Source organism: Chelmon rostratus, chromosome 17 (assembly GCF_017976325.1).
Source record: "Chelmon rostratus isolate fCheRos1 chromosome 17, fCheRos1.pri, whole genome shotgun sequence".
Lineage (NCBI taxonomy): Eukaryota > Metazoa > Chordata > Actinopteri > Chaetodontiformes > Chaetodontidae > Chelmon > Chelmon rostratus.
The window spans coordinates 3289775-3314698 of NC_055674.1; the positions used below are offsets into that span (position 1 = coordinate 3289775).

General features: G+C 44.0%; 1 protein-coding gene across 2 annotated transcripts; it reads right to left on the reverse strand.

Moving 5' to 3' along the window:
- slc1a9 (solute carrier family 1 member 9) lies at window positions 1–21874 on the reverse strand. Of its 2 annotated transcripts, none has more exons than XM_041956815.1 (11): window positions 21738–21874; window positions 13240–13398; window positions 12108–12260; window positions 11164–11417; window positions 9066–9171; window positions 8843–8969; window positions 6944–7177; window positions 6005–6199; window positions 3059–3193; window positions 2453–2885; window positions 1–1520 (listed from the first exon to the last, which is right to left on the reverse strand). In XM_041956815.1, exons 2-11 carry the CDS (start codon window positions 13391–13393, stop codon window positions 1338–1340), a joined length of 1974 nt encoding a protein of 657 aa, XP_041812749.1. In that variant the 5' UTR covers window positions 13394–13398; window positions 21738–21874; the 3' UTR covers window positions 1–1337. The 2 variants fall into 2 exon arrangements, with proteins under 2 accessions (XP_041812749.1, XP_041812750.1); XM_041956816.1 differs by lacking the exon at window positions 21738–21874 and adding an exon at window positions 15881–15926.
- Between the last annotated feature and the right edge of the window lie 3050 nt (window positions 21875–24924).

Here is a 24924-nt window from a genome sequence, read left to right on the forward strand (position 1 = left end):
TGTGAATCTGAGTTAAGACTTGAGGATGCAGGGAGGCAGTTGATGAAATTATATTTAAAATGAAAGGCAGTTTAGTGGGAGGAGGAGACTGATGAAGCTATTTTACAGAAATCAAGAACTCAAATGATAAGCGACAGTAAAAGTGAGATATATAGTAAATTTAAACATACAACAAAATCAAAACAGCATCTTGCCTATTGCTCGTCATTTCAGACACCAGACCACAACAAGAAAATACAAAACATAGATAATATAGACAATATTAACATCAAGAGTGACCGCTGTGGGGGGAAAATGAGGTGGTGTGCAAGAAGAGCACCGAGGATGAAAATGAGACGCAAGACGGTAGAGAATTATAAAAATAATGTCTGCTGGTTGTGTGTTTCTCTCATTTACATGAAGTTGTTGGTGGTCTTCAGCTCATTTAAAGGACTAGTTTGACATTTTGGGACAATATGCTCATCAGCTTTCTTGCCAAGAGTTAAATGAGACCTAGCAGCCGGGTAGCTTAGCTTAGCATAAAGATTTGAAACAGGAGGAAGCAGCTAGTGTTCAAAACAACAAGCTGTGGTTTTATGGACATTTATGTGCTGGACTATTTCTCGGCTGAGACCAGTTGGCAGGTAACTGCGTAAACATGGCGCAGACAAACAAGACATATTGTGTTAATTTGTGAGCTTTAGTGTTATAAATTTATGCGAATAAGCGCATTTGTTAAAATGTGAAACTGTTCCTTTAAATGTCATAATTCTTACTTCCTGCCACGTAAACAAAAGCAGAAGAGAAAGAGTCGAGGTAAAAGGATCGACTGATAACTCATGGTTGTGCGTTAAAAGGCTGGTAAAACGGCCTCAACACCAACATACTTCTCTGATCAAGAGCAGACCCACGATTTCTCTCCTATCAGGCAAACGTAAGGACGTTCAGACGTACAGGAGCATTTTGAGAAATGACAAACCAAGACAGTGATGGAGTTATAAAAAGGAAATGACATGAGCAAACTGGGGAAGCTACTTTCCATTTAAGCTCACTTTTGCAAGGAAACGAGGAGCAAAAGTCTCAGGCCTGATTTTAAGGGCCCTTCGAAGGAACGTTACAGGGTGTTGCCATGGCAACATTTTAATATCTAAGCATAATAAGCTCAAAGTAAGCTCATTCATCACGTATCCAACAGTTCTACTGGAGCAGTGAACTCAAAATACATCTGTGAAGTAGAAACCGGCCAGAAATCCCCTGTGAGCCTCCACTGGAATCTAGTGGAGCCGTGCAGTAAAGAGGGAAAGCTGTCGTAAAGCGGAAACTAATCGATGGGGGAGCTTTTTGCTGGTAAAATCCAATCACGGCAGGTCTGCCGGCGGGATGGCGTGCCTCCGATCATAAGCGGTGTCATCGCTCTCCTCGCCGTCGCTGACTTCGCCCAGGACCCTCTCCCTCTCCTCCTCCTCCTCTGTCTCACTCTCTCGCCTCAGCCTCTCGCGCTCCCTGTCTCTCTCTCTGTAGGAGCGAGGGAGCGTGGGAATCTGAGGGGGCAGAGAGACATGATGAGAGCACGCAGACCATGTGGCCTAAATGATGTACATGTGCTCAGGGGTGCAGGAATTCACTGAGGCTTGGAGAGGTCAGATCAGTTTACCTCAGAACAGAGATCTAAATCATTCACGTGTCCCTGCTAGATCACTGACTCTGGTGCTCTATGTGAACTTAGCACACCATGTTAGCATACAATGCTAAGTGATAGAAAGACAGAAACATGAGATGAGCTATCATGCCAACATCAAGACTCTTTGCCTCCTGTCCTCTAGATTCACAAAGTTTAAAGATGCAATAATATTTAATAAAGCTCAATTAGTCACAATTTGTTTGTGGAACTGAGAAACCTCATATTTGTGCTTTAATAATTGTAGCATGCATTTGTCCATTACACTTAATGTACATATTCTGTAAATATAGTTATCATTGCAGCTCCAAAAATATTAGACAAAAAATACAAAATGCAAACTGTTCATGAGCTCAGACTTTAAGATAAAAACAGAAGAACTGATGTGACAACATTTTAAGGTAATCCAGTGGGTTTCATTTATCTTAAGAATTATTCTTAACCATTAAAAAAAGAATTTAATGCTTCAGTTTACCTGAAAATATTCAAACTCACCAAATCTGGACACGGATAGTTTAAATGCAAAGGTGTGTCTTTCAGAGGGTTCAGGGTTAGTAGGTGAAGCAGCAGATTTAGAGGAGCATTTGGATTGCAGACCATGTGTATGGTCACACAGCTGTGCTCCAGAGTTATCATGAAGTCTCCTCGTACTGCATCACTGTATCTTAAAGCACCTGCATGGAGCAAATCACTGACCGCTCTGAGGATATGTGGATGTTTAGGTGTTCCCTGTATGTTCTTCTGTTATTTCACTGATAAGCATCAGAACCAGAGGGAGCAGCAGGGGGTACGTACCTGGTTATCATGGCTGGGCAGGGCGCAGTAGCCCGGCTCCGTCCTGCAGAGGAGGCGTGGTGAATGAGTACGGAAAGGCCGGGGGGAGTGGGAGCAGACGGAGCGCGGAGAGGGAGAGCGGATGGAGCGCGGGGAAGGAGACCGGATAGAACGGGACGGTGAGTAAGTGATGGAGTGGGACTGGGACAGACCGTGGCCATGGTGGTTCTGTTTGGGCGGGCGAGGGGAGCGAGGGGGCAGCTCGGGCGGTTTGAAAGGGTCGACGAGGTCCATCTCCGTGAGGATCGGGGGTGGAGGGATGAAATCGAGCTCCTCCTCCGGCGGGAGCATTTCTACCGCGTCGAGTTCGGCAAGTTCTGCCTTCGACAAGTGGTCCACGATCCCGGCGCCGAATGAGTCGCCCACCACATTGATGGAGGTACGCATTCTGTCACTGGGTGGACAAACAGTATCAGTGTCAGCAAGTGACACAGCCACCAAGAGCTGAATAACACCAAAACCTTTAGAACCTCTCACAGATGTTGAAACTGAAAAAGCTCTTGAGAAGAAGAGCATCGGAGCTATCCGGCACTCATACACCTTCCACCTATCAGACACCTGACTCACAGCAGCCAGTCGACGGCGATGAGCAGGCTGATGTCCTGAGTAGGCAGGCCCACAGCCGTCAGGATCAGCAGCATGGTAACCAATCCAGCACTGGGAATACTGGCAGCTCCGACACTGGCCAGGGTGGCGGTCATACTGGGGAGGAAAAGAAGACAACACACAAATGCTCAGAAAGGAAGGGGAACTGATGACAAATAACACTGACAAAGATGGGGGGGGGGTTTACATGTTTTTTCCATGCACTTGAACACACCACAACAAACGTAAAAGGCAGACGTGCACCTGTCCTGCGCTGCATGACAGGATGACATCTGTCAGTGGTGTGTGTTTGTAATCCATGTAGAAAAACTCAAAGAGCAAAAACAAACCAGACACATCCAAACATTTTCACACCCCTGTAAATCTCTTTAACACGTCTTATTATATACTTGGAATAAAAGCGAGAAAACGCTTGATCCAAAGTTGCAGCTGGCACTTTAACATTGTGCTTTGTGCTGGTCGGACGAAAGAGAAACCGCACTCACTGGCAGGAATCGCTGATTCACTGAGAGGACGACCTCCCCACAACCGCCTTCTCTGCTGATTCAACATTCTTAGTCACTCGAATGTCTGCCAATAAACTCAATTAATCCAATTAAGTTGGTGTGTCAGAGCCCTGAAAGCGATCGGACGCCACTTCACATTAAACAACAGGATGAACACAAGTTTCTGTGATAACTACAGACATGATTTATGTGTTGTGCTCTCTGGCGACGTCACTGACACGCACAATTATTTGGGTTGACAGGTCGACAATGGCTTCCTCCTACAGACACAAGTAGCTGACGTAAATATGTATATTATAAGTTCTGATAATATTTAGCGTTATCAACAAACTTGCAATCTATGATTTTTTGCAAGAAAAGCGTGAAGCTGTAAAAGTGGACTGTTGAGACATTATGTAGCGAGCGTCCAGGCCAGCCAGCAGCAGATCAGCTGCACACTGCATGCAGACATCAGCCTTTAATTATCCCCGGTCAGTCCGCTGTTTTTGATGAATGAGATGATGTGAAATTAATTTAATGTATCACAGACTTTGCTTTAGCTGATTACATAACAGCCCAGTAAATGTGGTTTGGATGATCTGCAGGTGAGAATACTCTAAACTGAACTAAATTTAGTTAAAAACAAACTTTATCGTAATTTAATTTCTCCTGCTCATATTTTTTGGCAAAATCCATCTGAAAGTCTGATTATTTAATACATGACGCCGTTCCTGCACAGGATGCCGCCACAGTAATGACTTTCAGCGTAAACCAGGATTCGTCCGTAGGATTAATGGTTTAACATAGGTTTAATACAGCGTTACTATATTTCATCTTTCTCCACTACAAAGACACATGCAGACAATTGCAGAATAATGTATTACATTTTTACAATGTGAGCAAATGAAAGAATAAAACCAGAAATGTCCAATGCCATTTTCAAAAGCTGACAGGCCAGATTGGTGGAATACACAGATGTGGTACAATTTGGGGTTTACAGTTGTAGAACCAGGTTATACAGAAGCAACAGTCAGACCACATGCTACCTTCTGATGTAGCTGAGGTATCCGAGGAAGAAAGAGGGAGAAACGTTTACTGCCCATCTTCCGTCCACGACGAAACACAATCTCTTAATGTTTCCTGACTTCTTTTGAGATTTAAATCTTTAATGCTCCGAAGAATGCTGCTTGTCATGACATGTCTGCAATTAGAGGAATTATCAGTTCAAGCTGGTCCCAGATGTGACTGCAGGCCAGTTTGGACGCTGCTCTAAACCGTGATGTTTACTGCATGATGCTGTTCATCTGGTCTCAGAGCTCTGCTTTACATCTCAATCGTTTTTGACAAACTGCGGCGCTAATTATCACCTCACTGTGAGCGCCAGATTAAGTGGAGCAGATTTATACGCCACATATGGATCTTATTTCACAACAATTTCACCACATTTCATACAATAGTCGTACAGAACTTCAGAAAATTAGATTTAGGAATTTGGTGGAAAACAGACGTTGATGAAAGATGTACAATAAACAACTTCAAAGTGCTGAGCACCATTTGTAACCCACGGCCACAACTGGCACAGTCTGGTCCAAGTAGACTGGTTCCAATCAGACATAAATGTTTGGCTAAAACCTCAGAAATGAGAAACAAGTATCTCATGACTTCCTTACTGCATATATGTGGATTTTTGGCTGTTCATCACTACCTCAAACTGATACAAGTTGCATGAAAATGTCTCGTCTGGAATTCGTTTGCTTGACTGCATATTTACAGTTAGGGATAGCATGACATCGTACAGACAGCGTGTGGGCCTTTAAAATACATTTCAACTTACAGCAACTTAGCTGCATTAAGTTTAAACTATTTTGGATATTTGCAACTAGACTTGCAACTTTCAGCTGATGGTTCAAACACCAATCATGGTCCAGTAAGCAACTTAAAGTATATATATGAGCAAATATTTGAAAACTCATTGACTCTGGATGTTTCAATGAGGGCGAAGCATCAGACGTGTTTTTAAGAATTTTTTTAAAAGAGGTAACTGAACTTTTCGTGGAAAAGCCGCGTGAGTCTTAACACATGTCAGAAGGAGATCTTTAAGTGATTTAAGGCTGGGGGATGTTTATATGCTGGGAACCAAAGTGGTGGGTCTGTGGTGCATATCATGTCTGTAATAAAGGTCGGTTGTTTGGATATTATGACACACATGTTAGGCCTCGTGTCTACATGCTGGTCTGCAGCTCATGGGACAGGAACCACTGATTTAAGGTGTATTTTTGTGAAACTACGCAGTATAAAGTGTTACTGTGTGTACACCTGGTTGTATTTTAAATGCTTCCTGTAATAATAACGTTGAATAAATCGTCATTCTCATCAATCCGACAACTTGCACCATCACATCACCATCAAGCACGCGCCTTACCTGACAGTGACGATCTGCCCGCCGTCCAGCGTGATGTCATTCATCTGGGCAATGAAGATGGCTGCCACGGCCTCATACAGCGCGGTGCCGTCCATGTTAATGGTGGCGCCTATGGGCAGCACGAAGCGAGTCACGCGCTTATCAATCTTCAGATTTTCCTCCAGGCAGCGGAAGGTGACGGGTAGCGTTCCCGCGCTGAGAGAAGAAGGCCCCGCAGGTTAGAAAAAAAAGGTGCAGATGTACAAAGAGCAGAGCAAAGTGTCTGCTGAAGGATATAAAATAGGTAGACAGGTGGTGAAAGACAGAAGTGCAGAGGTGAGGAGGGGTAGAAAAAAAAATGCAGTAGAAATTTGAGTCGACTGACAGCCTCGTCCTGACAGCTGGCGTAGGCCACTGTTGCAATCCTCCGACATGTGAATTAAAGGAATTTGATTCCCGGCCCCGCTAAGCTCGGGTCATAATATAATTAGAGAAAACGTTGATAGGATTACACATATTCACTAAAGCCTCAGTAATGTGCCAAAATGACAGTTGGTTTCAGCAGCAGTGCAGAATCCCAGGCAGGCCGAGCCAAGCCGAGCCATGCAGGATACAGCGGGGCCAGTTTGGCTGGTGACGACTAATCCGAAGGCTTAGACATTTACAACACGGGATCTGTCTGACATGGACTTGTCTATGATAGCCTGCGCTTACACACATTTGGCTCTGCTGTCCCGATTTGTCGGTTCATTCGCGTAAATACAGAATTGTGCCTCTGGCCCTTCCAGATTTAACCCAAATAGCTGAAAGCGAGGAGCAGGCTACGCCGATCAATCACAGCAACTCCAGCAGCAGCTGCCCGAGGAGCATCGTAAAGGAAACATGTGACACACATGTGTTGACACATGCCCAAACGTCCACGTCCACACAGGCACACACACTCCCTGCGGGCTGTCCTACCTGCTGGCAGTGCCCAGAGCCGTGATCCAAGCCTGGAAGATTCCAGAGTAGAAAGTGAATGGGCTTTTTCTGGTGGTGGCGAAGAATATGGCCGGTAGGATCAAGCCGCCGTGGATCACCAGGCCCACGATGACGGTCACCATGTACATACCCAGCTGCCTGGCCACCACCTCCAGGTCTCCGATGGCTGCAATCTTCCCCGCAATCAGAGAGGCGATGCCGACAGGAGAGTACCTGAGCACAGTCAGGAAGACACATCAGAGCTGAGACGATGACGAGCATAAATTATTAGCATCTTTCTGTTAGAATTTGTAAATAATTGCATGTGTGCAAAACACTTAAAAACTGTTGATGTATTTATTGTGGTATGTAAATAAACTTGACTTGCTTTCAATGATTCTTCAGGCAAAAACATGTATTTTATGTTTTAAGCAGCAAATCTTAACTTAAATACTTGTTAATTTGGCTTGAAAAATGACTTAAAGCTCGGACAACTTTTTCTGTTGATCAATACAATGACATTGCTTGACATTCACGCATGAAACCTGAAAGTTAAAGTTGAGGTTGTGTCACTGCTGAGTTCATGTTTCATGTCTTCAGCCCTTGTAAAGAGAATATGTGTGATGTTTGGTTTCTGGACTTCTGCTCAGACCAAACAAGATATTTGAAGATGTCACCTCACCTTTTAATGAACTAAACAACCAATCAAGAACAAAATGAGCAGATTAATGATGGCTTATTACAGGCACATTGGCGCATTACCAGTTAGGTAAAACAACAATTCATAATTTAATGACGTCGGTGAAACGCCAGCCAAACACCTCATCAATCTTTATTCACTGTCAAAGGAGCCGTTTTCACCACGACAGGATCTTGGAAAGCATTCTTGGATCTCTGGTTTCCAGCGTTGGAGTGCAGTTGTTCCCGCTCATGAATACAGGCCACTGTGGGACAAAACGCTGCCTCCTCCTTTAAACCGAGTCAAAGCGGGTCTCGTCCCGACAGCGGCCCGCCCTCCCAGGTCAGCTGCGCTCTGAACGCCGAGCCTGGCATTCGCTGACAGTTGTTTGGTGGAATATGCCGTGTATATGATATGATGGATGTGCTCCTTGTATGATACGTGTTTTTGTATACACTGGACTGTGTGTTTGGCTGGCTCCATAGGCCCATGAGTAATCTGTTTATACTGTGTGAGTGATACGAACAAGGACACAATTCCTTCGGTGTCCAGCTGCACATGTAGATGGCCTCGGAGAGCTGCGAGACAAGCATCCTGCTGTTTGTCTTCCATCCGCCTGCCCCGCTCCCCCCTTCCCTTCCCGTCCCCGCTCTGAGTGCCACTACGCTCTCCCTCTCTGCGCGACGGGTCGGGGTCCTGCGAAGCCTCAAGGCGTGCACTGATCTCCGAAGACATGCTCTCACACGCTCATCTTTCCAGGTCCCGCTGTCCCACCCACCCGCATCTGCTTTCTGCTCTAATGCCAAGTGGCTCTTCTGCCGTCGGTGGATCCATTACATTTTGGAGATCTTTCACTCCAGCTCCCCTGGGAGCCCACAACATTGTTCCGGGCCCCGGCTCCTGCTACTCCCCAGCATACCACAGACTCCAGCATGTGTCAGGAAAACCCTCTTTCTTTCTCTCCCTCTCTTTCCATCTGTCTATGTCCTTCACTGACACACTTTCTCCCTCTTCCTGTCTCTCCCTCTCAGTCTTCGACGGCCAGCGCTGTTGCTCGTTCCTGCCGCTTGTCTCACGTACACATTCTTGGCCTGATTCATCACCGTCGCTGACCTCTCTGTGTGGTATCTCCAGAATGTCAAAGAACTGAGCATGAGCAAAAACAGAGACGCATGCCACGTGCGCCCTCGCAACCTCACATGCACAAGCGGGACACTGACCACATGATCAAGGAAACCATCGTCATGATAATCTCGTTGAGGATGTTGAAGAAGTCGCACATGACCTTCCCGCGCTCGCCCATCCTGCCCATGCAGATCCCAAAGGTGATGAAGAAGCCGATCAAGCCTGGAGGGAGACAAGAAGCAGCGTGTCACTGGAAACTCCAACATGAGTAAAGATCTCGATGCAAAGCAGAAAATATCAGCTCTGTCGTCCACTCACCGAGGACGTTCATGCCCCACTTGTATTCCAGTTTCTTCCTGTTTACTAAGATGGGCTCAGTTACGTTTGGTGCTGCCACCGGCACCTTTTTCAGCACCGTCTGAACCTGGAGGGAGGACAGAACAACATCCAGATTGATTAGAGGTTCAGACTATCATCAGACTGACATGAGGCCAATTCACACGGCAAACCCTGATTTCGTAACCCGTACTGTGTGCGAGCAAACAAAAGGCTGGCAGCGGCACAATAAACTCTGATTTGTGTTTAAAGAAAGGCCAAACAGAGAACAAGAGATTCTCACATAAAGACAACAAAGGGAAAGAAAAGACGAGAAGGTCGAGGGGGGAAGGACGAATCCTTCCTGCAAAAGCAATTATGACTTTCATGACTTCAATGAATCCCTGATGAGTGCAAACAAAAGAAGCAGTAAAACAGAGATGAAGAGAGGCACAAAGAAAAAGGGAAAAAACAGAGAACACCGCGGCGAGAAGAGGAGTCAGAGTCTATAAGCTGGAGCTCAGCAGTGCGCCCTGTTCACCAGCAGATGCCTGACTGTGGTAAATAAGGATGGAGCGTTACAGATGTAAAGAGATTAGCAGTAGCAGAAGGGCTGACCTTCACCCAGTCCAATGCAGACAACTACTTCTAATCATTCAGACACACACGCATAACAGAGAGACGAGGGGGGAAAAAAGCAGGATTTGGACAAGAAGGCAACTGTTGCATCATGATTGAGAGTTGGATTATCGTTTAAAAATGATCAGCTTGGATAAACATCTACTGACTCGTCGTGTCCACCATCAGCCAGCTGAACATCACTGTAACTGAGAGACGCAGATTTACAGCACAATCACCTCCATGTGGATCATTTCTCACCTTTTGAATTATCATTATTCCCTTTATAAACATTTTATTCAAGACAGGTTTCAACCAATGATTGTTTTTATTATTCAATAATACAGAAAATACTTCTTGAATCAATCACCAGAATGTCTGAGCTTTAAGTTAAATCTTATTTTATCTTTTGTCTAAACAACAGTAAACTGCAATGGTATGAAACACTGAGAAAAAAGCAAGCATCTGTTGCCACCAGATATTTGGTATATAACAAATGACAATGCCATTAATTAATAGTTTCAATGTTTCCTCAAACAATTCATTTTATGTGAGTTCTGCTTGTATTTAAATGGATAATTACTATTCAATAGTGACACTTTTAGGAAAATGCATGAACAGAAAGCTTTTGGTTGTTTTGTAGCCAAAACGCTTTGAGTTTGACACATGCAGATAACATTATGAGCGGGGTCTGGAGGACGAGTGTAATCTCCAGAGAATCGCATCAGTTGTTAACAACTCTCTGTAGTTCACTCATTCTGTCACTGCTCACGTACGACCTCGTACAGACAAATGACTTCAGGTCTCTCAGGTTCACAAAAAGGAGTATTTCCAATATTTAATACAACTTAAAAACATTAGACTTTGAATGAAAAGTGTTGTCAAACCTGTCTCACTCATTCGGTAGCTGCAGGGCGTTAGATCAGTGGTTCCCGGCCACATCTAGCCTCCATCACAAGGTGCAAGTGTTTGAGACGTGATTTCTTTATTAGAGTATTTCATGAGACTTGGACTGAGTTCATTCTTGACCTTGGAAACATAACCTTCATCTGCTGTCAAAGATCATATGAATCATCATCAAAAGCTGCAGAACAGCCACCAAAAAGACCGTGTGGTGATTGTTTTGTTCACTGCTGAATCAACTGAATAACACTTATTAATGTGACGTGATAAAACTTCTGTAACAGCATTTAGCTTTACTGGGCACTAAAAGCTTTCAGCCTTTCTAATGAAGCTGTTTTTCAGTTTATAATTCAGTTTAGAATGGTGCAGATTTAATTGATTGAAGAGCTTCAATCATGCTGGAAGTGGAAAACAATGACTGCCAAATAATTTATTTCTATCAAAATACCAGTACTGGTATTAACTTGTCCTTTCTGACATTTCTCTCATATCTGAATTTGTATTTTGATGCATTCAACCCTAGATCAAGCACAAATGAAGAGCAAGAGTTTCAAAGATTAATTTCAGATGCTGAGGCTACCTGTTGGAAGCAGGCCTGCACCAGGTTCTCAGGGAAGAGGTTTCTGAGCAGGTCGAGGAAGGCGTCCAGACTGCTGACCTCCTGGTTCTTCGCGACTGTGTTCGAGCTGCCGCCCCTCAGTTTGGGGTTCCCTGGGTGGATCCCCAACACCAGGATGACCCCAAGGATGGCAGCGATTATCGTGGTGGACATGTAGTACACCATGGCTCTACTCCCCATCCTGCCACTGGAGCGGGCGTCGAGACCAGCCAGCCCTGAGACAGACAGATGACCATCAGTGTGTGGACTCACAATGAACACAACATGTACTGTGAATGCAACTGGGTTCAAAACAGCCAGATGTTTCTCGTGGTAAAAAAATAAAAATAATTTATGGCATAAATAATGTTTGTGCTGGGTTTTTTTTGTGAACTAAAATTCTATTCACTGACAGGAATTTAGCCATTCATTTTAGAGTTAGCGTGTTAATGGCTTTTCAACCAGAAATGTGGGGAAAACACTCAATTTTTGTCAATTTGCTGCCAGCTTCGTTAGCCATGCAGCCCTTAGCCACCGAGCTAACTACAAATTACTCTTTAAATGCTCAAATAAAAATGCTAGCTTTTGTACATTTAGCATATAATGTTTAGTATTCACATGTTGTGCCACATGCAGCTAGCATGGTAGTGTGCAAATATCAAGCATGCCAGTATAACATACTTACAACATGTAGTTGAATGCTACAGGCTGAAAGAATGCTACAGGCTGAAAGGGTTGAGTCATTATCTTTAGGGTTATCTCTACACCAAAGAGCAGGTTAGTGCTGCTAAAGGTCATTAGGATTCATCCACTGGGGGCCATGAAGGTGAATAAAACATTATTATTAACAATACCTGTGCACACTGGCCTGGGCTTACTGTACATTGGTTGTGTGTCTGTGCTTGCGTGTGTGTGTGGTTGCACACCTGTGATAAGGCTGGAGATGATCAGAGGAAGGATGAGCATCTTCAGCATCCTCATGAGGATTTCTCCAGGGAAGGAAACCATGGTGAGGGCGGAGCTGTCCGTCACCTTCATGTACCGCAGCAGCATCCCAAACACCACTCCCATGACAACACCTGAGGACGGGAGACGAGGACGTGTTTAATAGACTGTGGAAATAAAGGCGATTCAAAGATTTCTTGGACTAAAACAACTAAACTTGTAAAATTTTGTTTTTGCACCACAATAATTTTGCATAATGGATCCAAATTAGTTTCTCAAACCATTTAAAAAGTCTGCTTTCTTCAAAGAGCTGCTCATTAAATTTGGGTTTCAGCAGAGTTTTAGATTCCCACCATGATACGAACATTGTTGGACATTAACAAGCTGAAAGTCATGAATAACTGCTAACGTGTTTACTTGGTTAGATGTGAAGATAACGAAAATTGGTACAAACTATCAGGATCAAATATCAGAAATAACTGGTACTGGCCATCAGAAACCATATGTTGATAGAACCTCAGTTTATAGGTTTTTCATGAACTCACTGGCCTGATCCTCCTTCCCCAAAAAAGTGTTGTTTTACATCTGACATGCAAGAGACCTCTGACTAATGAGAGCAGTCCACTGTAATGTAAACGAGTTTAAATCGGGGTTTAAATCTGGGTGACAAATGACAGACAAAAATAACACACTTCTTGACTTAGCGGGAGCTTTTTCGACAAAGAGCACAGCTACGCAGATACATACCAAAGTGTTTACAGAGGCAGACTAAAGACAACAACAAGCCTGAGATGTCTCATGGGAAAATGATCACGGGGTCTGTACATGTAGGATTGTGCGTGTTAATATTTGCTGCAGCACAAATGGCTATTTCTTGAACGATAAAACAGACCTCAAATTGAATGCCTCTCAATCAGTGAAAAATGTGAGGGTTTGGGATGTTAAATTATGTTAACCAAAAACTGAAATTACGCTTTTTTCCACGTTTCTTGGAGCCATTGTATTCAATTTTTAACAGCTACAATCCAGCTTTCACAATCTGATGGGCTGCAGCTTTAAACACTGTATATATATATATATATATATAGTCTGAGTTCCCTGGTCCATGCATACCCATAACAGTGAGTCCCAGCAGCAGGTTGTGGGTGTTGCGGCTGCAGTGGCCGGCATCTTTATACGCAACTTCTGTGTTGTCATCTCGCTGGTTTTCCTCTTTCTCCTTCACCTTGTTTGTGTTGGACTGGTTGGCTGCCGACTGGTTTGTCATCCTGCCTGTGGAGACGGTTGCAGAGATGAGCTTGCTGCTGGGAAAAGACATGCTGCAACATCATTCAGCACGCGTTGGCCTGCACAGTATTCAGCGCTGGTTAATGATGCACCCTTAGCACTTTTATCTGATTGGTCAAATGTGAAGACGCTGGATTGTTTACAGATTATCTTAACAAAGCATTCTTCTCCTGTGGCTAGCGAGGACTCACACTGTTGCCATTCAGGGTGGCTGACTGTTCTTAAAGGAAGATTAAGGACAGCCAGGGCTACCTTCCACTCACTCACACAACAGAAATGTCCTTTGAACTTTTGGTTTGGGTTCCTAAAGGAAGTCAAGAAGCATGACTGCAGGACAACCCAAACACAGCAGGCGCTGGCTAAACAGGACATGAAGAAACATCTCAAGTAATCTGTAATCATCCTTTGAATGGAAATCTAAATACAACTTAATATGGAGTTTCTGATAAAGGAAGAGATACAGCTGATGAGTGCGGTAAAGAAAGAGTCAGGAAGAGCCGTGAGATGTGGCCCCTGGTTGTCTGACCATCTGTACTTGACAGCTCTGACAGCTACTGGCCTGGAGGGCTTGAGTGGAAAAATGACATTTGATCACTCCTTCTATGAAACACACAGATTTAAATCAACTGACTCTATGTTTGCACATTATGTCGATCAGAAGGAAAACCAATACAACAAGAGACATACTACTGGTGTATTAATTCAGCATAAACCTGTCTTTTTAAAGAGATACATACCAACACAGTACAAAACAAATTATTGAATTATTTGCTCGTATCAGCTTTCCAATCAACGAAACGTTGTGTGCAGAGTTTCCAATCTGTGCCGTTCCACATGTCCTGGAATGCCTCAATGTCCCGGATTTATGGGAGAAGATCCGGTCACAAATTATCTTATTATGGACCCTATTTTTCCATGATTTTGTGTCCAGGTGACTAATGGAGACAACAATTTCTTTGCAGTTTTTTGCAGTTTCGAGCAGCAGCCGCCCCTCGGCATGTTTCTGTACCGTCAAAGTACTTCCACCAAAGGTGTTAACCAGAAACAGCTGTTACATCACTCTCTCCAAAGCCGCCAGACTCCATTCACATAAACAGTCATTTTATGAAAGTAAAACAGACTTTATTCAAGAGCAACAGAAACAAACTAAAACTCACCAAAGCCTTCTTGGTTGATCTTTCCACTGTTCCAACAATCACTACTAACTACTAAGCAGCGAGGGAAAACAGCGTACGCAGCCGGAATATTTTCACATCTAACTCTGGATTACTTTTCAGCAGACACTATGACCGGAGAGATCTAAATATGTCGGATTTCCTGGTAAAATGTAGCTAATTATTGGACAGCAGAAACTCTGGTTTAGTGACTCCTGTCCATCATGCAGCACATTCAGTACAGCTGTTGTAGCAGTGCTGCTTTTTTTCCTAAAATCGAATATTTATTTTCACATTGAATGCCTGGATTTTTAGATAATTTTGATCTGAATTGGAATTTAGAGTATTCGTTGACAGCCCTAGTGGAAGTCAGTTATTGCCTAAACCCGTACGGGATCAGAGTCTAAGGCCATCCTAGCGGCTGTGTGAAGCTGTACTTCAACAGCGGGTCTTAAGCTAAATGCTACCATAAGCATGCTAACACAAATCATTTCGTTTCTAGTTAAGTTAGAATTTTAACCTGGTTAAAATGATTAGGACTAATTCTCTAGGCAACATGCACATGTGCACCCAATTACATGGCAATCCATCCAACTCTCCACTCCAGCTCTAGATTAAAAATTAGGGAATCAACAAAGAAAGTATGATTCATCCTCTGGGGATCATGAATGTTTGTACAAAGCCCCTTTAGGACATACTTCAGTCTAGACCAAATCAGTGATGTCGGTTGGTTGGTCAATTGCCATGTCTAGAGCCACAGCGCTATAATGCTATAAAGGATAATCTGATGAAGATCAAATTAAAGTAGAATGCAGCTAAATCTGGAAAAAGGATTGTAACATTTAGTCCACATCCATCAAAGATCATTTTTCATCATTTAGAACAGTCACCCTGTGGGCAAGCAGCTCTCCAATAAACACCTGTCAACTGCTAACAATTATCACAAGTCTATTTCAGCTCCTGGGTGTCAAGCAATCAGACCTTCCTCCAAGGCATAGTCATAGCCTTCAACACGAAGCCAGAGTCAACGAGTAAGAATGTGCCCAATATCAGTACACATTCGACTCAACAGAGACCCCGCCACCGCCATCTCCAAACATTAATTGTATATAAACACATCTGGAGAGCAGCGCAGCTTCGCCAAATCCTTGTCAGAAGTATGACTGCCACATTTACAAACAGTCTGACTCAGTGAGACAATTGCAATCAGACATGATTATAATCCATCAGCAAAATGACTGGCATTTTCTGAAGCCTTGGGGATACAGTCGCACACATTCGACAACGTATAGTCGACAAAAAATGTTACCTACTATTTGGTCCGCTCTCTCGCTTTCACCTCCACTCTCTCATCCCCTGCCGGCCATGTCTCTGCCCCTTTCTAGTCTCTGCAGCAGTCGCCCGTCCAGGCACAAAGTCGGATTGCCAGTGTGATCTGAAATTGTATATTTTGGGGGCGGAGAATGTCCTGCCAAGTTTCAATTGCAAAGATATAATCCTCAGCGAACGTAGTACCGAGGAGATGAGGGGGAGGGTGGCCCACTGTTAGAGTCTTTGCAAATCCTCTTTTCAATCCTTATGTCATTCTTAGCATGAACATTGTTTGGTAACGTCACTCAGCCACATACACATCAGTTATATATCAGTCTAACAGGTTGTGAGGGGGGAAATCGTCCTCCCAGCCTCTTTCCTCTCTGTGGGAAAAGGTTTTTTTTTAACTCCAGGTCTGATGATCGAATAACCAACAGGTCACTGAGCTCAGATAAAGGCTGGTTTGCTCAGTCTGTAAAGCGCCAGTTATGAATATAAACACCTTTGGTTGGAGGAGCACTGAGCTGCTATGCCTACACGTGCCAATGTTTGTCTGTGCTCTAGCATGTGCTAGAGTAAAAATAAGGACGATTGTCATCCTCTCCGGCTGGATATTAAACCTTTGTTCCCTGAGCAGGTCAGATGGAGGCCCTGAAATAATGAAGCAACAGCATGTGTCCTGCGAGGAGGGCGGCGCTGAGGAGTATAAGCTGCAAGGACACACTCAAGGACCCGGAGCTGCTCTGCAAATCTGTCTTCCTTCCCCAACAGACAGATTATTTTCCTGCTCCAGGAAATGTCAGAGCTGCCTCAGGACAAAACGTAGCAGGCCTCTAGGAACCAGCTCTGACTGGGCTGTCCCGGTGGCTCTGTTCGACGGAGAAAACGGAAACCATTTACAGCCCCAGAGGGTTGAATCTGACTCCGAAGTTTCTAATGTTTTGCCTGTAAAGTACTTGCCAAGCTACAGGAAAGAGAAACATACGCTGATCAGAGTATCAGAGCCAGGAGAGGAATGACTGGCTTCAGACACGCCTGTTACATCATATTACAGCTTAGCATCCCTAATAAAACGCAGTAGTTCAAGTCAGTGGGTTCAGACTGTTTGGTCAGGCAGCTTACAGTAAATCCTGGATTTCGTAGCAACATGACACAGGTATTACCACTGTGACAGGTACGCTGCAGACCAGGGGGCACTCCCTTTTGAAGGGAAGCCTGGTCTTTGAGAGAGAGCTGACTAATGTCAGCACATGTTAGTGATGAGAGCTGAGCACCAGGGTGAAGGTGGAGGGACTTCAAAGTGAGTCGAGCTCGGAACGGAGAAACGAGGAAGGAACTCCTGCTGGTTTGGCAGTGACGGCACAGCTGTTTGCATGCCCTCATGAGCCAAATGCAGCCGCAAGGCAGGACGTCTCCCACAGCGACTTTCAAAGTAATGGCGACTGGATAAACATCAGGGTCCTCAATGTAAATACTCTTGTAGTCCATCAGATGTGTGATGGTGACCCATGCAGTGCGTGATAACCATCACAATCAGTCTCCACATGCAGTCATGTACTTACGACACATCTTCTTAATCGTCATGGTTTCTGGGACGACGGGCCGTGATGACAGAATGACTTAATCTCCCAGACGAGCAGGCCTTGATTACTGTAAATGAGCCCAAGCCGCTGTAGATAAAGGTGCACATACCATCAGAGCAGGACACGACAAACTACCTCAGTGCTCGCCTCAGTCTGGCTTGCACAGAACCCCCCCTGTGCCTTGTATGCACTTATAATCTTACACATTAATGATCCAGCCGGGTCTCCAGCCAATCACCGGTGACGGTTGAAGAGATCAAACAGATGCACGTTGGCTCTATATACAGCTATAGCCCCCTCCTCCCTCCCAATCTGTCGGCCTGCGTCTGATCTCAACTTAGATATTAGAGTAAATTTCAATAGCTGCGCAACAAATGAACGCAAGAGCTTGAATGCAGTTTGACTGACTGTATGTACGAATTTATTCAGCCTTTACAGTCAACAGAAGTAGAGACCACAGCGGCTAAAATACATACGCCATCAGTTTCCTTTTATATTTGATCTATCGTGAATTGTTTATCACATGCAACCGGATTGCCATAATTTTACAAACCGATTAATTGTCATTTTTCAAGCAAAAACAGTGAAAAAACTCTGAACACTCTCTGTTTCCAGCCGTCATGTTAGATTAACTGCTCTTTGGGTTTTGGACTTGTCGCTGAACAAAATGTGCTCTCTGGGGATTTTTGGACGTTTCATAGACTAAACAATAAATCGACTAAAATAATTGTTAGTTGCAGCCCTGTATGCTTTGTTTTTATCATTTCAGACAATTTCACCACTACTAGAGAACATGAAATCAGTGGAACTTGAATAGAGTGGTCATATCCCATCATATGCTGCTTGTCGAACATCAATATCACCAATACATTAAAAAAATATCTACAGATCATCATTAACATGTCGATTCTCTTTTAGCCTCTTAACCTTTTAACCTTTTAACCGTTTGTGAATTTTATAGATAAATTAAAGGTATATTAAAGAAATATATTTAAAGATGTATACTATGTTGAAATGTATTGCTTAAAAGGCACCCGTATGTGTGTGTGTGTGTGTGTGTGTGTGTGTGTGTGTGTGTGTGTGTGTGTGTGTTTGTAAGTGTGTGCGGGTGTGTCTCAGAGGATTATTTCAAATGGTTGATTGTTTGGTGTGAGCTTTGCAAAGGGATCGAGATATAATCCCCAGCCCGCCCCTCCATCCAGAGGGGGATGAGGATGGTCACTGCAGCACTACAACGCCGGCCTACAACACACTCCTCACATATCGACACTGGCTTCACACACACACACACACACACACACACACACACGGCTTGCCACATGTTTGAGACTGTAAGTGTGTGGTTATCTTCGACCAAAACTACATCAGTACGCAATATCATGAAATCAATGTACTGTAGCATTCTGCAATAAGAGCCAATGAGGCGTGCGCTGACAGGCGCCAAACTCTGCAACTTTTCTTCCATTTCTATTTTGAGGAATGACAAAAAGTCTTTTTCCAAAGGTTATATTATTTTGTTTTCCAAACTGTCAGAGCTCACACCAGCTGGAAATAATGGCTCTGATCAAGCTTTGCATTAAGGAGTACATACATCAATTTTTATTTTTATTTATTGTGCTATACACCCAAAACAGTGTGGAAATTAGTAGATATGATGCAATCTGGAATCAACAACTACTTTCCTTAGCCTCCAGTCCACAGTGTGTGGTACACAGGGTTGGGTTCCTCTAGCAGGTTCCTACAGGTTCTAGCATGTACTAGACTGGTAAAATATTCTTGAGTCTAAAAAGTCTCTTAGCAAATCTGTTCTCATAAGTTATCTAAAATTGATGTTACTTAAAATACCTGGATAACCCAAACCTAGTGTTGCAGGAGGGGCAGCAGCTTGTGCTTTGTGTGTTACAGTGATAATGGCAGTGTCACACAGTACATGCCAGGATGAAGTTATACTGATACCAGTGGAATCGGATATAGTCTGAGCCGTCATACTGCTAATACACAAGTAATGTTTCCTTGCAGACACACATTCTTCAGTTCTATGCAAATATCAATATAAGCACAGAAACAGATGCAGATCCTGTAGCTCTGTTACACACACACACACACACACACACACACACACACACACACACACACACACACACACACACACACACACACACACACACACAGACAGTCGTGTTTCCATCACTTCAGACAGCATTACATGGTCTTACATGCATTTCCTGGACACTTACCCTAACCTCAACCCACAGCTTCACCCTCAAATTGAATGATTTACATTATGGGGATTTGTGTTTTGTCCTTAAGGGAGGTGAATCCCCACGATGTGACTGTGTTAACTGTGATTTATGTCCCATAACATGAGTAATGCATGTCTACACACACACAGACACACACACATCTGAGTATCCACGCAGTTCAAAGATGAGCGCTACTTAATTCCTTCAACATATGCACAACTGCATCAAACACGTGTCTGGTGCATGGCTTTACCAGATCGCCGCAGCAGGAGGGCTGAACAGTGTGTATTAACCCTGTGAGTGAAGGTCAGTGTCAATCAGATGTGGACTGCGCTCAGTCCATCAGAAGCTGGACGTGACCACGCACAGGTCAACACGCGTCCTCACTTGGCATGTTTTAAACTCTTACGAGGTATTTGCTGCTCGGCTTTTGACTAAAACCAGGAAAACAGATCACATGACTTCGATTGCAGCGTCACTACGCCACAAACCCAATGACTTTTGGCGCAGAAAGTTCTCTGACTTGTGTTTGAGGACAGATTCCAGTTTGATTGATTACATTCGGAGGGCAGAGGTGTCCTACCCTTGAGTGTTAATACCTATTTCAGTTTTTACTGCAAGGTTCAATGGATATGGGGCTGCAACTACTTCATTATAGATTTTTTTTTAATTGATCATTTAGTCCTCGCAATGTACAAAACGTGCATCACAATGTCCAGAAGCTCAATGTGACATCTTCAAATGTCTTATTTTGTCTGATATCATACAATAATATAAGAGTGACAAGGAGAAACCCTGACATTTGAGAAGCTGGAAACATTAAATGTTTTGCTCAATGAATGACTGAAATGATTAATAAACCAGCGACTTGTCTCATGCTGATCAACTAATCAATCAACTGACATTAACATGCAGCCAGAAACCTTCAGGGAATTTCAGATGGAGTCAATTTCTTTCAATTCAAAGATATTTGAATTACAATCACATAAAAGGCGGAATTGCGGCAAAATCCTACATTTGAAAAGTTGGGCCTATCAAATTTTCAGCATTTTTTCCTGATGAATGACATTATAAAGTTATCCGTTTGTTTATATGATTTCTTTTTTTGATCAACTGATTAATTGACTGAAACATTTTAGCTAAACAGATGTCTGGCAAGAAATAGAGAGGAAGCCAGACACCTTCAGGGAAGAAGAGTGTGTGTGTGTGTGTGTGTGTGTATGTGTGTCAGCATTTGAGATTGGGTGGAGTGTGAGTGAGAGAAAACACATGAGCTTGTGAGTGTGTGTGATCTAGTCTGCATCTGTGTATCTGTGTGTGTGTTTGTCCACACATGTCAAGCCCGCACACACACACACACACACACACACTCTCTCTCTCTCTCTCTCTCTCTCCCTCGGACGATAATCTCAGTGTATTAATCTGTTGTTTGAACTCCTTAAGCACAGACTGTCTTTCACATCTGCTCTCTTCACCCTTACAAAGCTCTCCTATTTATAAACTTTCTCTTTCTCCTCTCGCTCCTTTTTGATCTGTCGTCGCAATTTCTCTTGCGCTCGTCCCTCCAGCAGGACTGAATTTCACACAGCTCATTCCCTCCGTACAGTAAATCCATTTTCTCATTTGGCCAACAGACGTCTTGGAAACTCCTTATTCCAGCTTTAAATCTCTCTGATCCTCTTCTCTCTGACAGCACACAGAGGGCTAAAACAATGCTGATAACTGAGAAGATACCACAGGTCCCACATGTTCAAACAGCATGTGCGAGCGAAAATCACCACTGCTTAACTTTGCAAAACCAGCATCATTAGTCCGAATACACCAAGCCATCCTTCTCCCAAGAGAGGAATAAATGCGCATCAATCCAATAATCGTACAAGATTGAGCCCCAAACCATCAAAGAGAGACACCAAACAAATCACAGCAGCCCTGTCAGAGCTGACAAATGGTCCGAAGCGGCTGCACGTGTCAGCAGTGAGTGAATGGGAGCGTGCTGAGGGGGGAAATGATGACAAGGAGGCGGCCAGGCTTACCTGCTGTGTGTCGCTGTCTCCCCTCCGACAAGAGCGAGGCATCGGGAGAGACGCGGGAGAGAGGAGGGACGTGGAGATGAAGGGGGAGAGGGGACGGGAGGCAAAGTCACAGTCTTTGCGTCATCTGAGAAAATTTGCAGATTAATACAACAGCTTGGTGCTCTGAGCCCCCCCACCCCGTCTCATCCTCACCACTCTCCACCCCTCCCTCCCCTGTCTCTCCCTCATTCACTCACTTCCTCTCCATCACATGTCTCTTCATGCATTAAAATATTAGCATATTTTAGCTGTTTGGACAATCAACACAGGAAGAAGATAAGAAAGCTAGTCTCAGATTGTTTAAGAAATTAGGATGGAGGCAGAAAGGATCCTCTCAACAGGGAGGGAGTCAGCAGTCATGGGGGGTGGAGGTGGTTGTGATTACCCTCCCTTCCACAGGAGGGCGCTATGACTCTGCACTGAGAGGAGAAATCTGTACAGTAGCTTCCCTCTGAGGGATCCTTTGACAGATATCAGTGTCAGTCAGTGAGGCCTCAACGTGCATGGGGGCCCATGGGTGGAGCTGCTACATACTGAACATACAAGGGTCTGGCCTTTTCCATGAACCACAACACTTTATCAATACACAGAAGTAGAAATAAAGTTTAGTTGAGGAGGTTTGTCAGGTTTGTCACGGCAGGTACGCAGTGCTGCAGCAGCAGGAATGCAGGCGTATGACTGAGCTTTATGAAGGGGTCACGATGGATTTATGAGCAAAGCTTCTCAACTGTCAAATACGATGCTGCGTCATGACGTGGCAGCACAGGCATCAGACTCTCTGACTCTGCTGAGGACTTCAAATCCAAACTTAAAACTCATCTTTGTGCCTTCACTGTCAGTTGAAGTGCTTATTCTGTGATTACTTCAGGCGTGGTACCTGTTAATATCCCAGCAGGTCGCTCTCAGACTCAGTGACCGCATTGAGCAGAGCCCTTGTAGTCCATGTTTGTCAGTAAAGACTGTAACAAGTACTGCTGGTGCCTCGCTGCAGATGTTCTGGATCTTCTACCTCTCTCTCTCAGTGAATGGTGTGTTTGAGCTTCACCACTTGTGTTTTTTTTCAGTCTATCCTCTTCCAGGTCTGCATGGTGGCTCAGGTCGGCCTGGTAACACCTGGAAGCTACTCGATGTCCTCCTGGATCCATATTCTTTGTATTATTTTATCATCCTGAATGTCCAGACTGTAATTCGACTGTGTTGGTTTATCTATTGCATGTTTGTCCATCCCGGGACAGAGATCCCTCCTCTGTTGCTCCTCGTGTTCAAGGGTGAGTTTTTCCTGATCTGACTGGGTGGTCTAAGGATAGAGGGTGTCATGAAGCTATATAAATGGACTATATAAATAAAACTGACTCGAGACTAACAAGCTAACACTCATTGGTATGATATGAAACCTGCACAGCCTCTTCCTGACTGCCATGGCTGATACATGCAAACTAAGACTGGATGATAGGACCTAAAATTAATAATATTAGCTTTCTTGTGTCCTGACCTGGACTGTGAGCTGATTGGTTGGTTGAACGTCTGGTTAAATGCGATTGGTTGCTGAGTCTATTGTAATTTTAGTTAGGATAAATATAATTAATTTACCAAATTTTTATGTCACATCAGTTAGCATGTATAAACATGATGTAAACATGTAATAAATGGTTTATAACACACTACAATGTACTTATAAGAAGCTATAAGGACATTTTAAGTGTTTATTAATGTTCAGTGTTTGTTAACAATAATAACTTCTCCTATGAAGAGACAGTTTATATCATTACAGCTGTGTTTTACTATATTGTTATTCATTATCTGTTTATACAGCAGCCTCCACTTCTCTTCCCACAGGAGTCATAGTTGTTGACAAACACTTTAATAAACACTTATATCTGCCTACAACTACATTATCGTGTTTTATAAATCATTTTAAGATGTTTAAATACTACTTATGAATTCTAAATAGGGGGACTGAAAGCAAAGTGTTATTATTTCCTGAAATTGGTTTATATTTACATATACACACATGCACACATGTAAGCATACACACATCGATTAGCACACCTTCGTGCACATGCAGAGCAACACACACACACACACACACACACACACACACACACACACACACACACACACACACACACACACACACACACAGTCCCACAGGAGTGACAGATGGAGAGGGGCAGGACGGGAACAGGGGCTTGTACAACTGGGCCGGTGTCTCCATTGTGCAGTAGGTGCGCTGTAAGTCTATCCTCTACTAATTGCCAGAGCAGTTCAAACACAAAGTCTGCCTCTGAAATCCAATCCTGCAGGGTGTTGTACAGTGAGTAAAGTTTACAATGTGTAACATTTTTCCTCTGGCAAGAAAAGGGACAAAACATGGCTTCTGGACGGAGAGCGGGTGTAGGCAGAGAGAGAGGACAGAGGGGTGGATGAGAGCAAAAAAACACAAAACAGTGGAAGGTGTGGATTGTGCTTGCCAGAAGGAAGACGTAACTGTAAATGGATCATTCAGTATTTAGGCTACATGTCTAATCTGGGGGCATCCGGACTGCAACGAATCTGTGGCAAGTGGATGAAAGTGTAGCCGCTGTAGGTGGACTGAATCCTGTAAGGAGACACTGAGGAGGGACAGATAAGGAGGCGCGCTGGAGTGATTGAGAGGTGATCTGGGTAGAGAGAGAGCGAGGTGCTGTAAGAGGAGAGGGATCTGCGGCGCAGGCGATGTAAACAAGACGAGCCGAGTGTGTGCATGCGGCGACGGCTGCATGGCGGCGTCTGAAGCTGTTTCATAAACTGACAAGCGCCCAGCTTCTACACCTACATCACACATAACACACAATCTGAACAGCCTCAGAGCGGGGCAGACTGCCAGGTAATGCAACGCAGCGCCAGCCTGCATTCTGCACCCATTCAAACCTGTTTCTCATTACGCATTAAACAGAATTACCAAACTAAGTCCTCCGTTCCTCTAATGAGGGCTTTGCAGCTCTGATGCTCTCATATTTCCTCTCCCTCCCAATCCGTTTTCCCGAAGGTGAACATTCCATATACTCATTTCAGTTTCACGCAGGAAGGACTTGTAGGCGCATGTGTTGTTTGTTTGTCAGAGGAGACATGTGTGTGCATATGCGTGTGTGTGTGTGTGCATACTTTC

Bases quoted from the DNA above. Each gene is read 5' to 3' on its own strand.
- slc1a9 (XM_041956815.1), bottom strand. From the start codon at position 13,393: ATGACAAACCAGTCGGCAGCCAACCAGTCCAACACAAACAAGGTGAAG. The intron at 12,261-13,239 runs GTATGCATGGAC...TCCCGTCCTCAG, and splicing joins GCTGGGACTCACTGTTATGG to GTGTTGTCATGGGAGTGGTG. The intron at 9,172-11,163 runs GTAGCCTCAGCA...TCCTCCCTCCAG, and splicing joins TGCAGGCCTGCTTCCAACAG to GTTCAGACGGTGCTGAAAAA.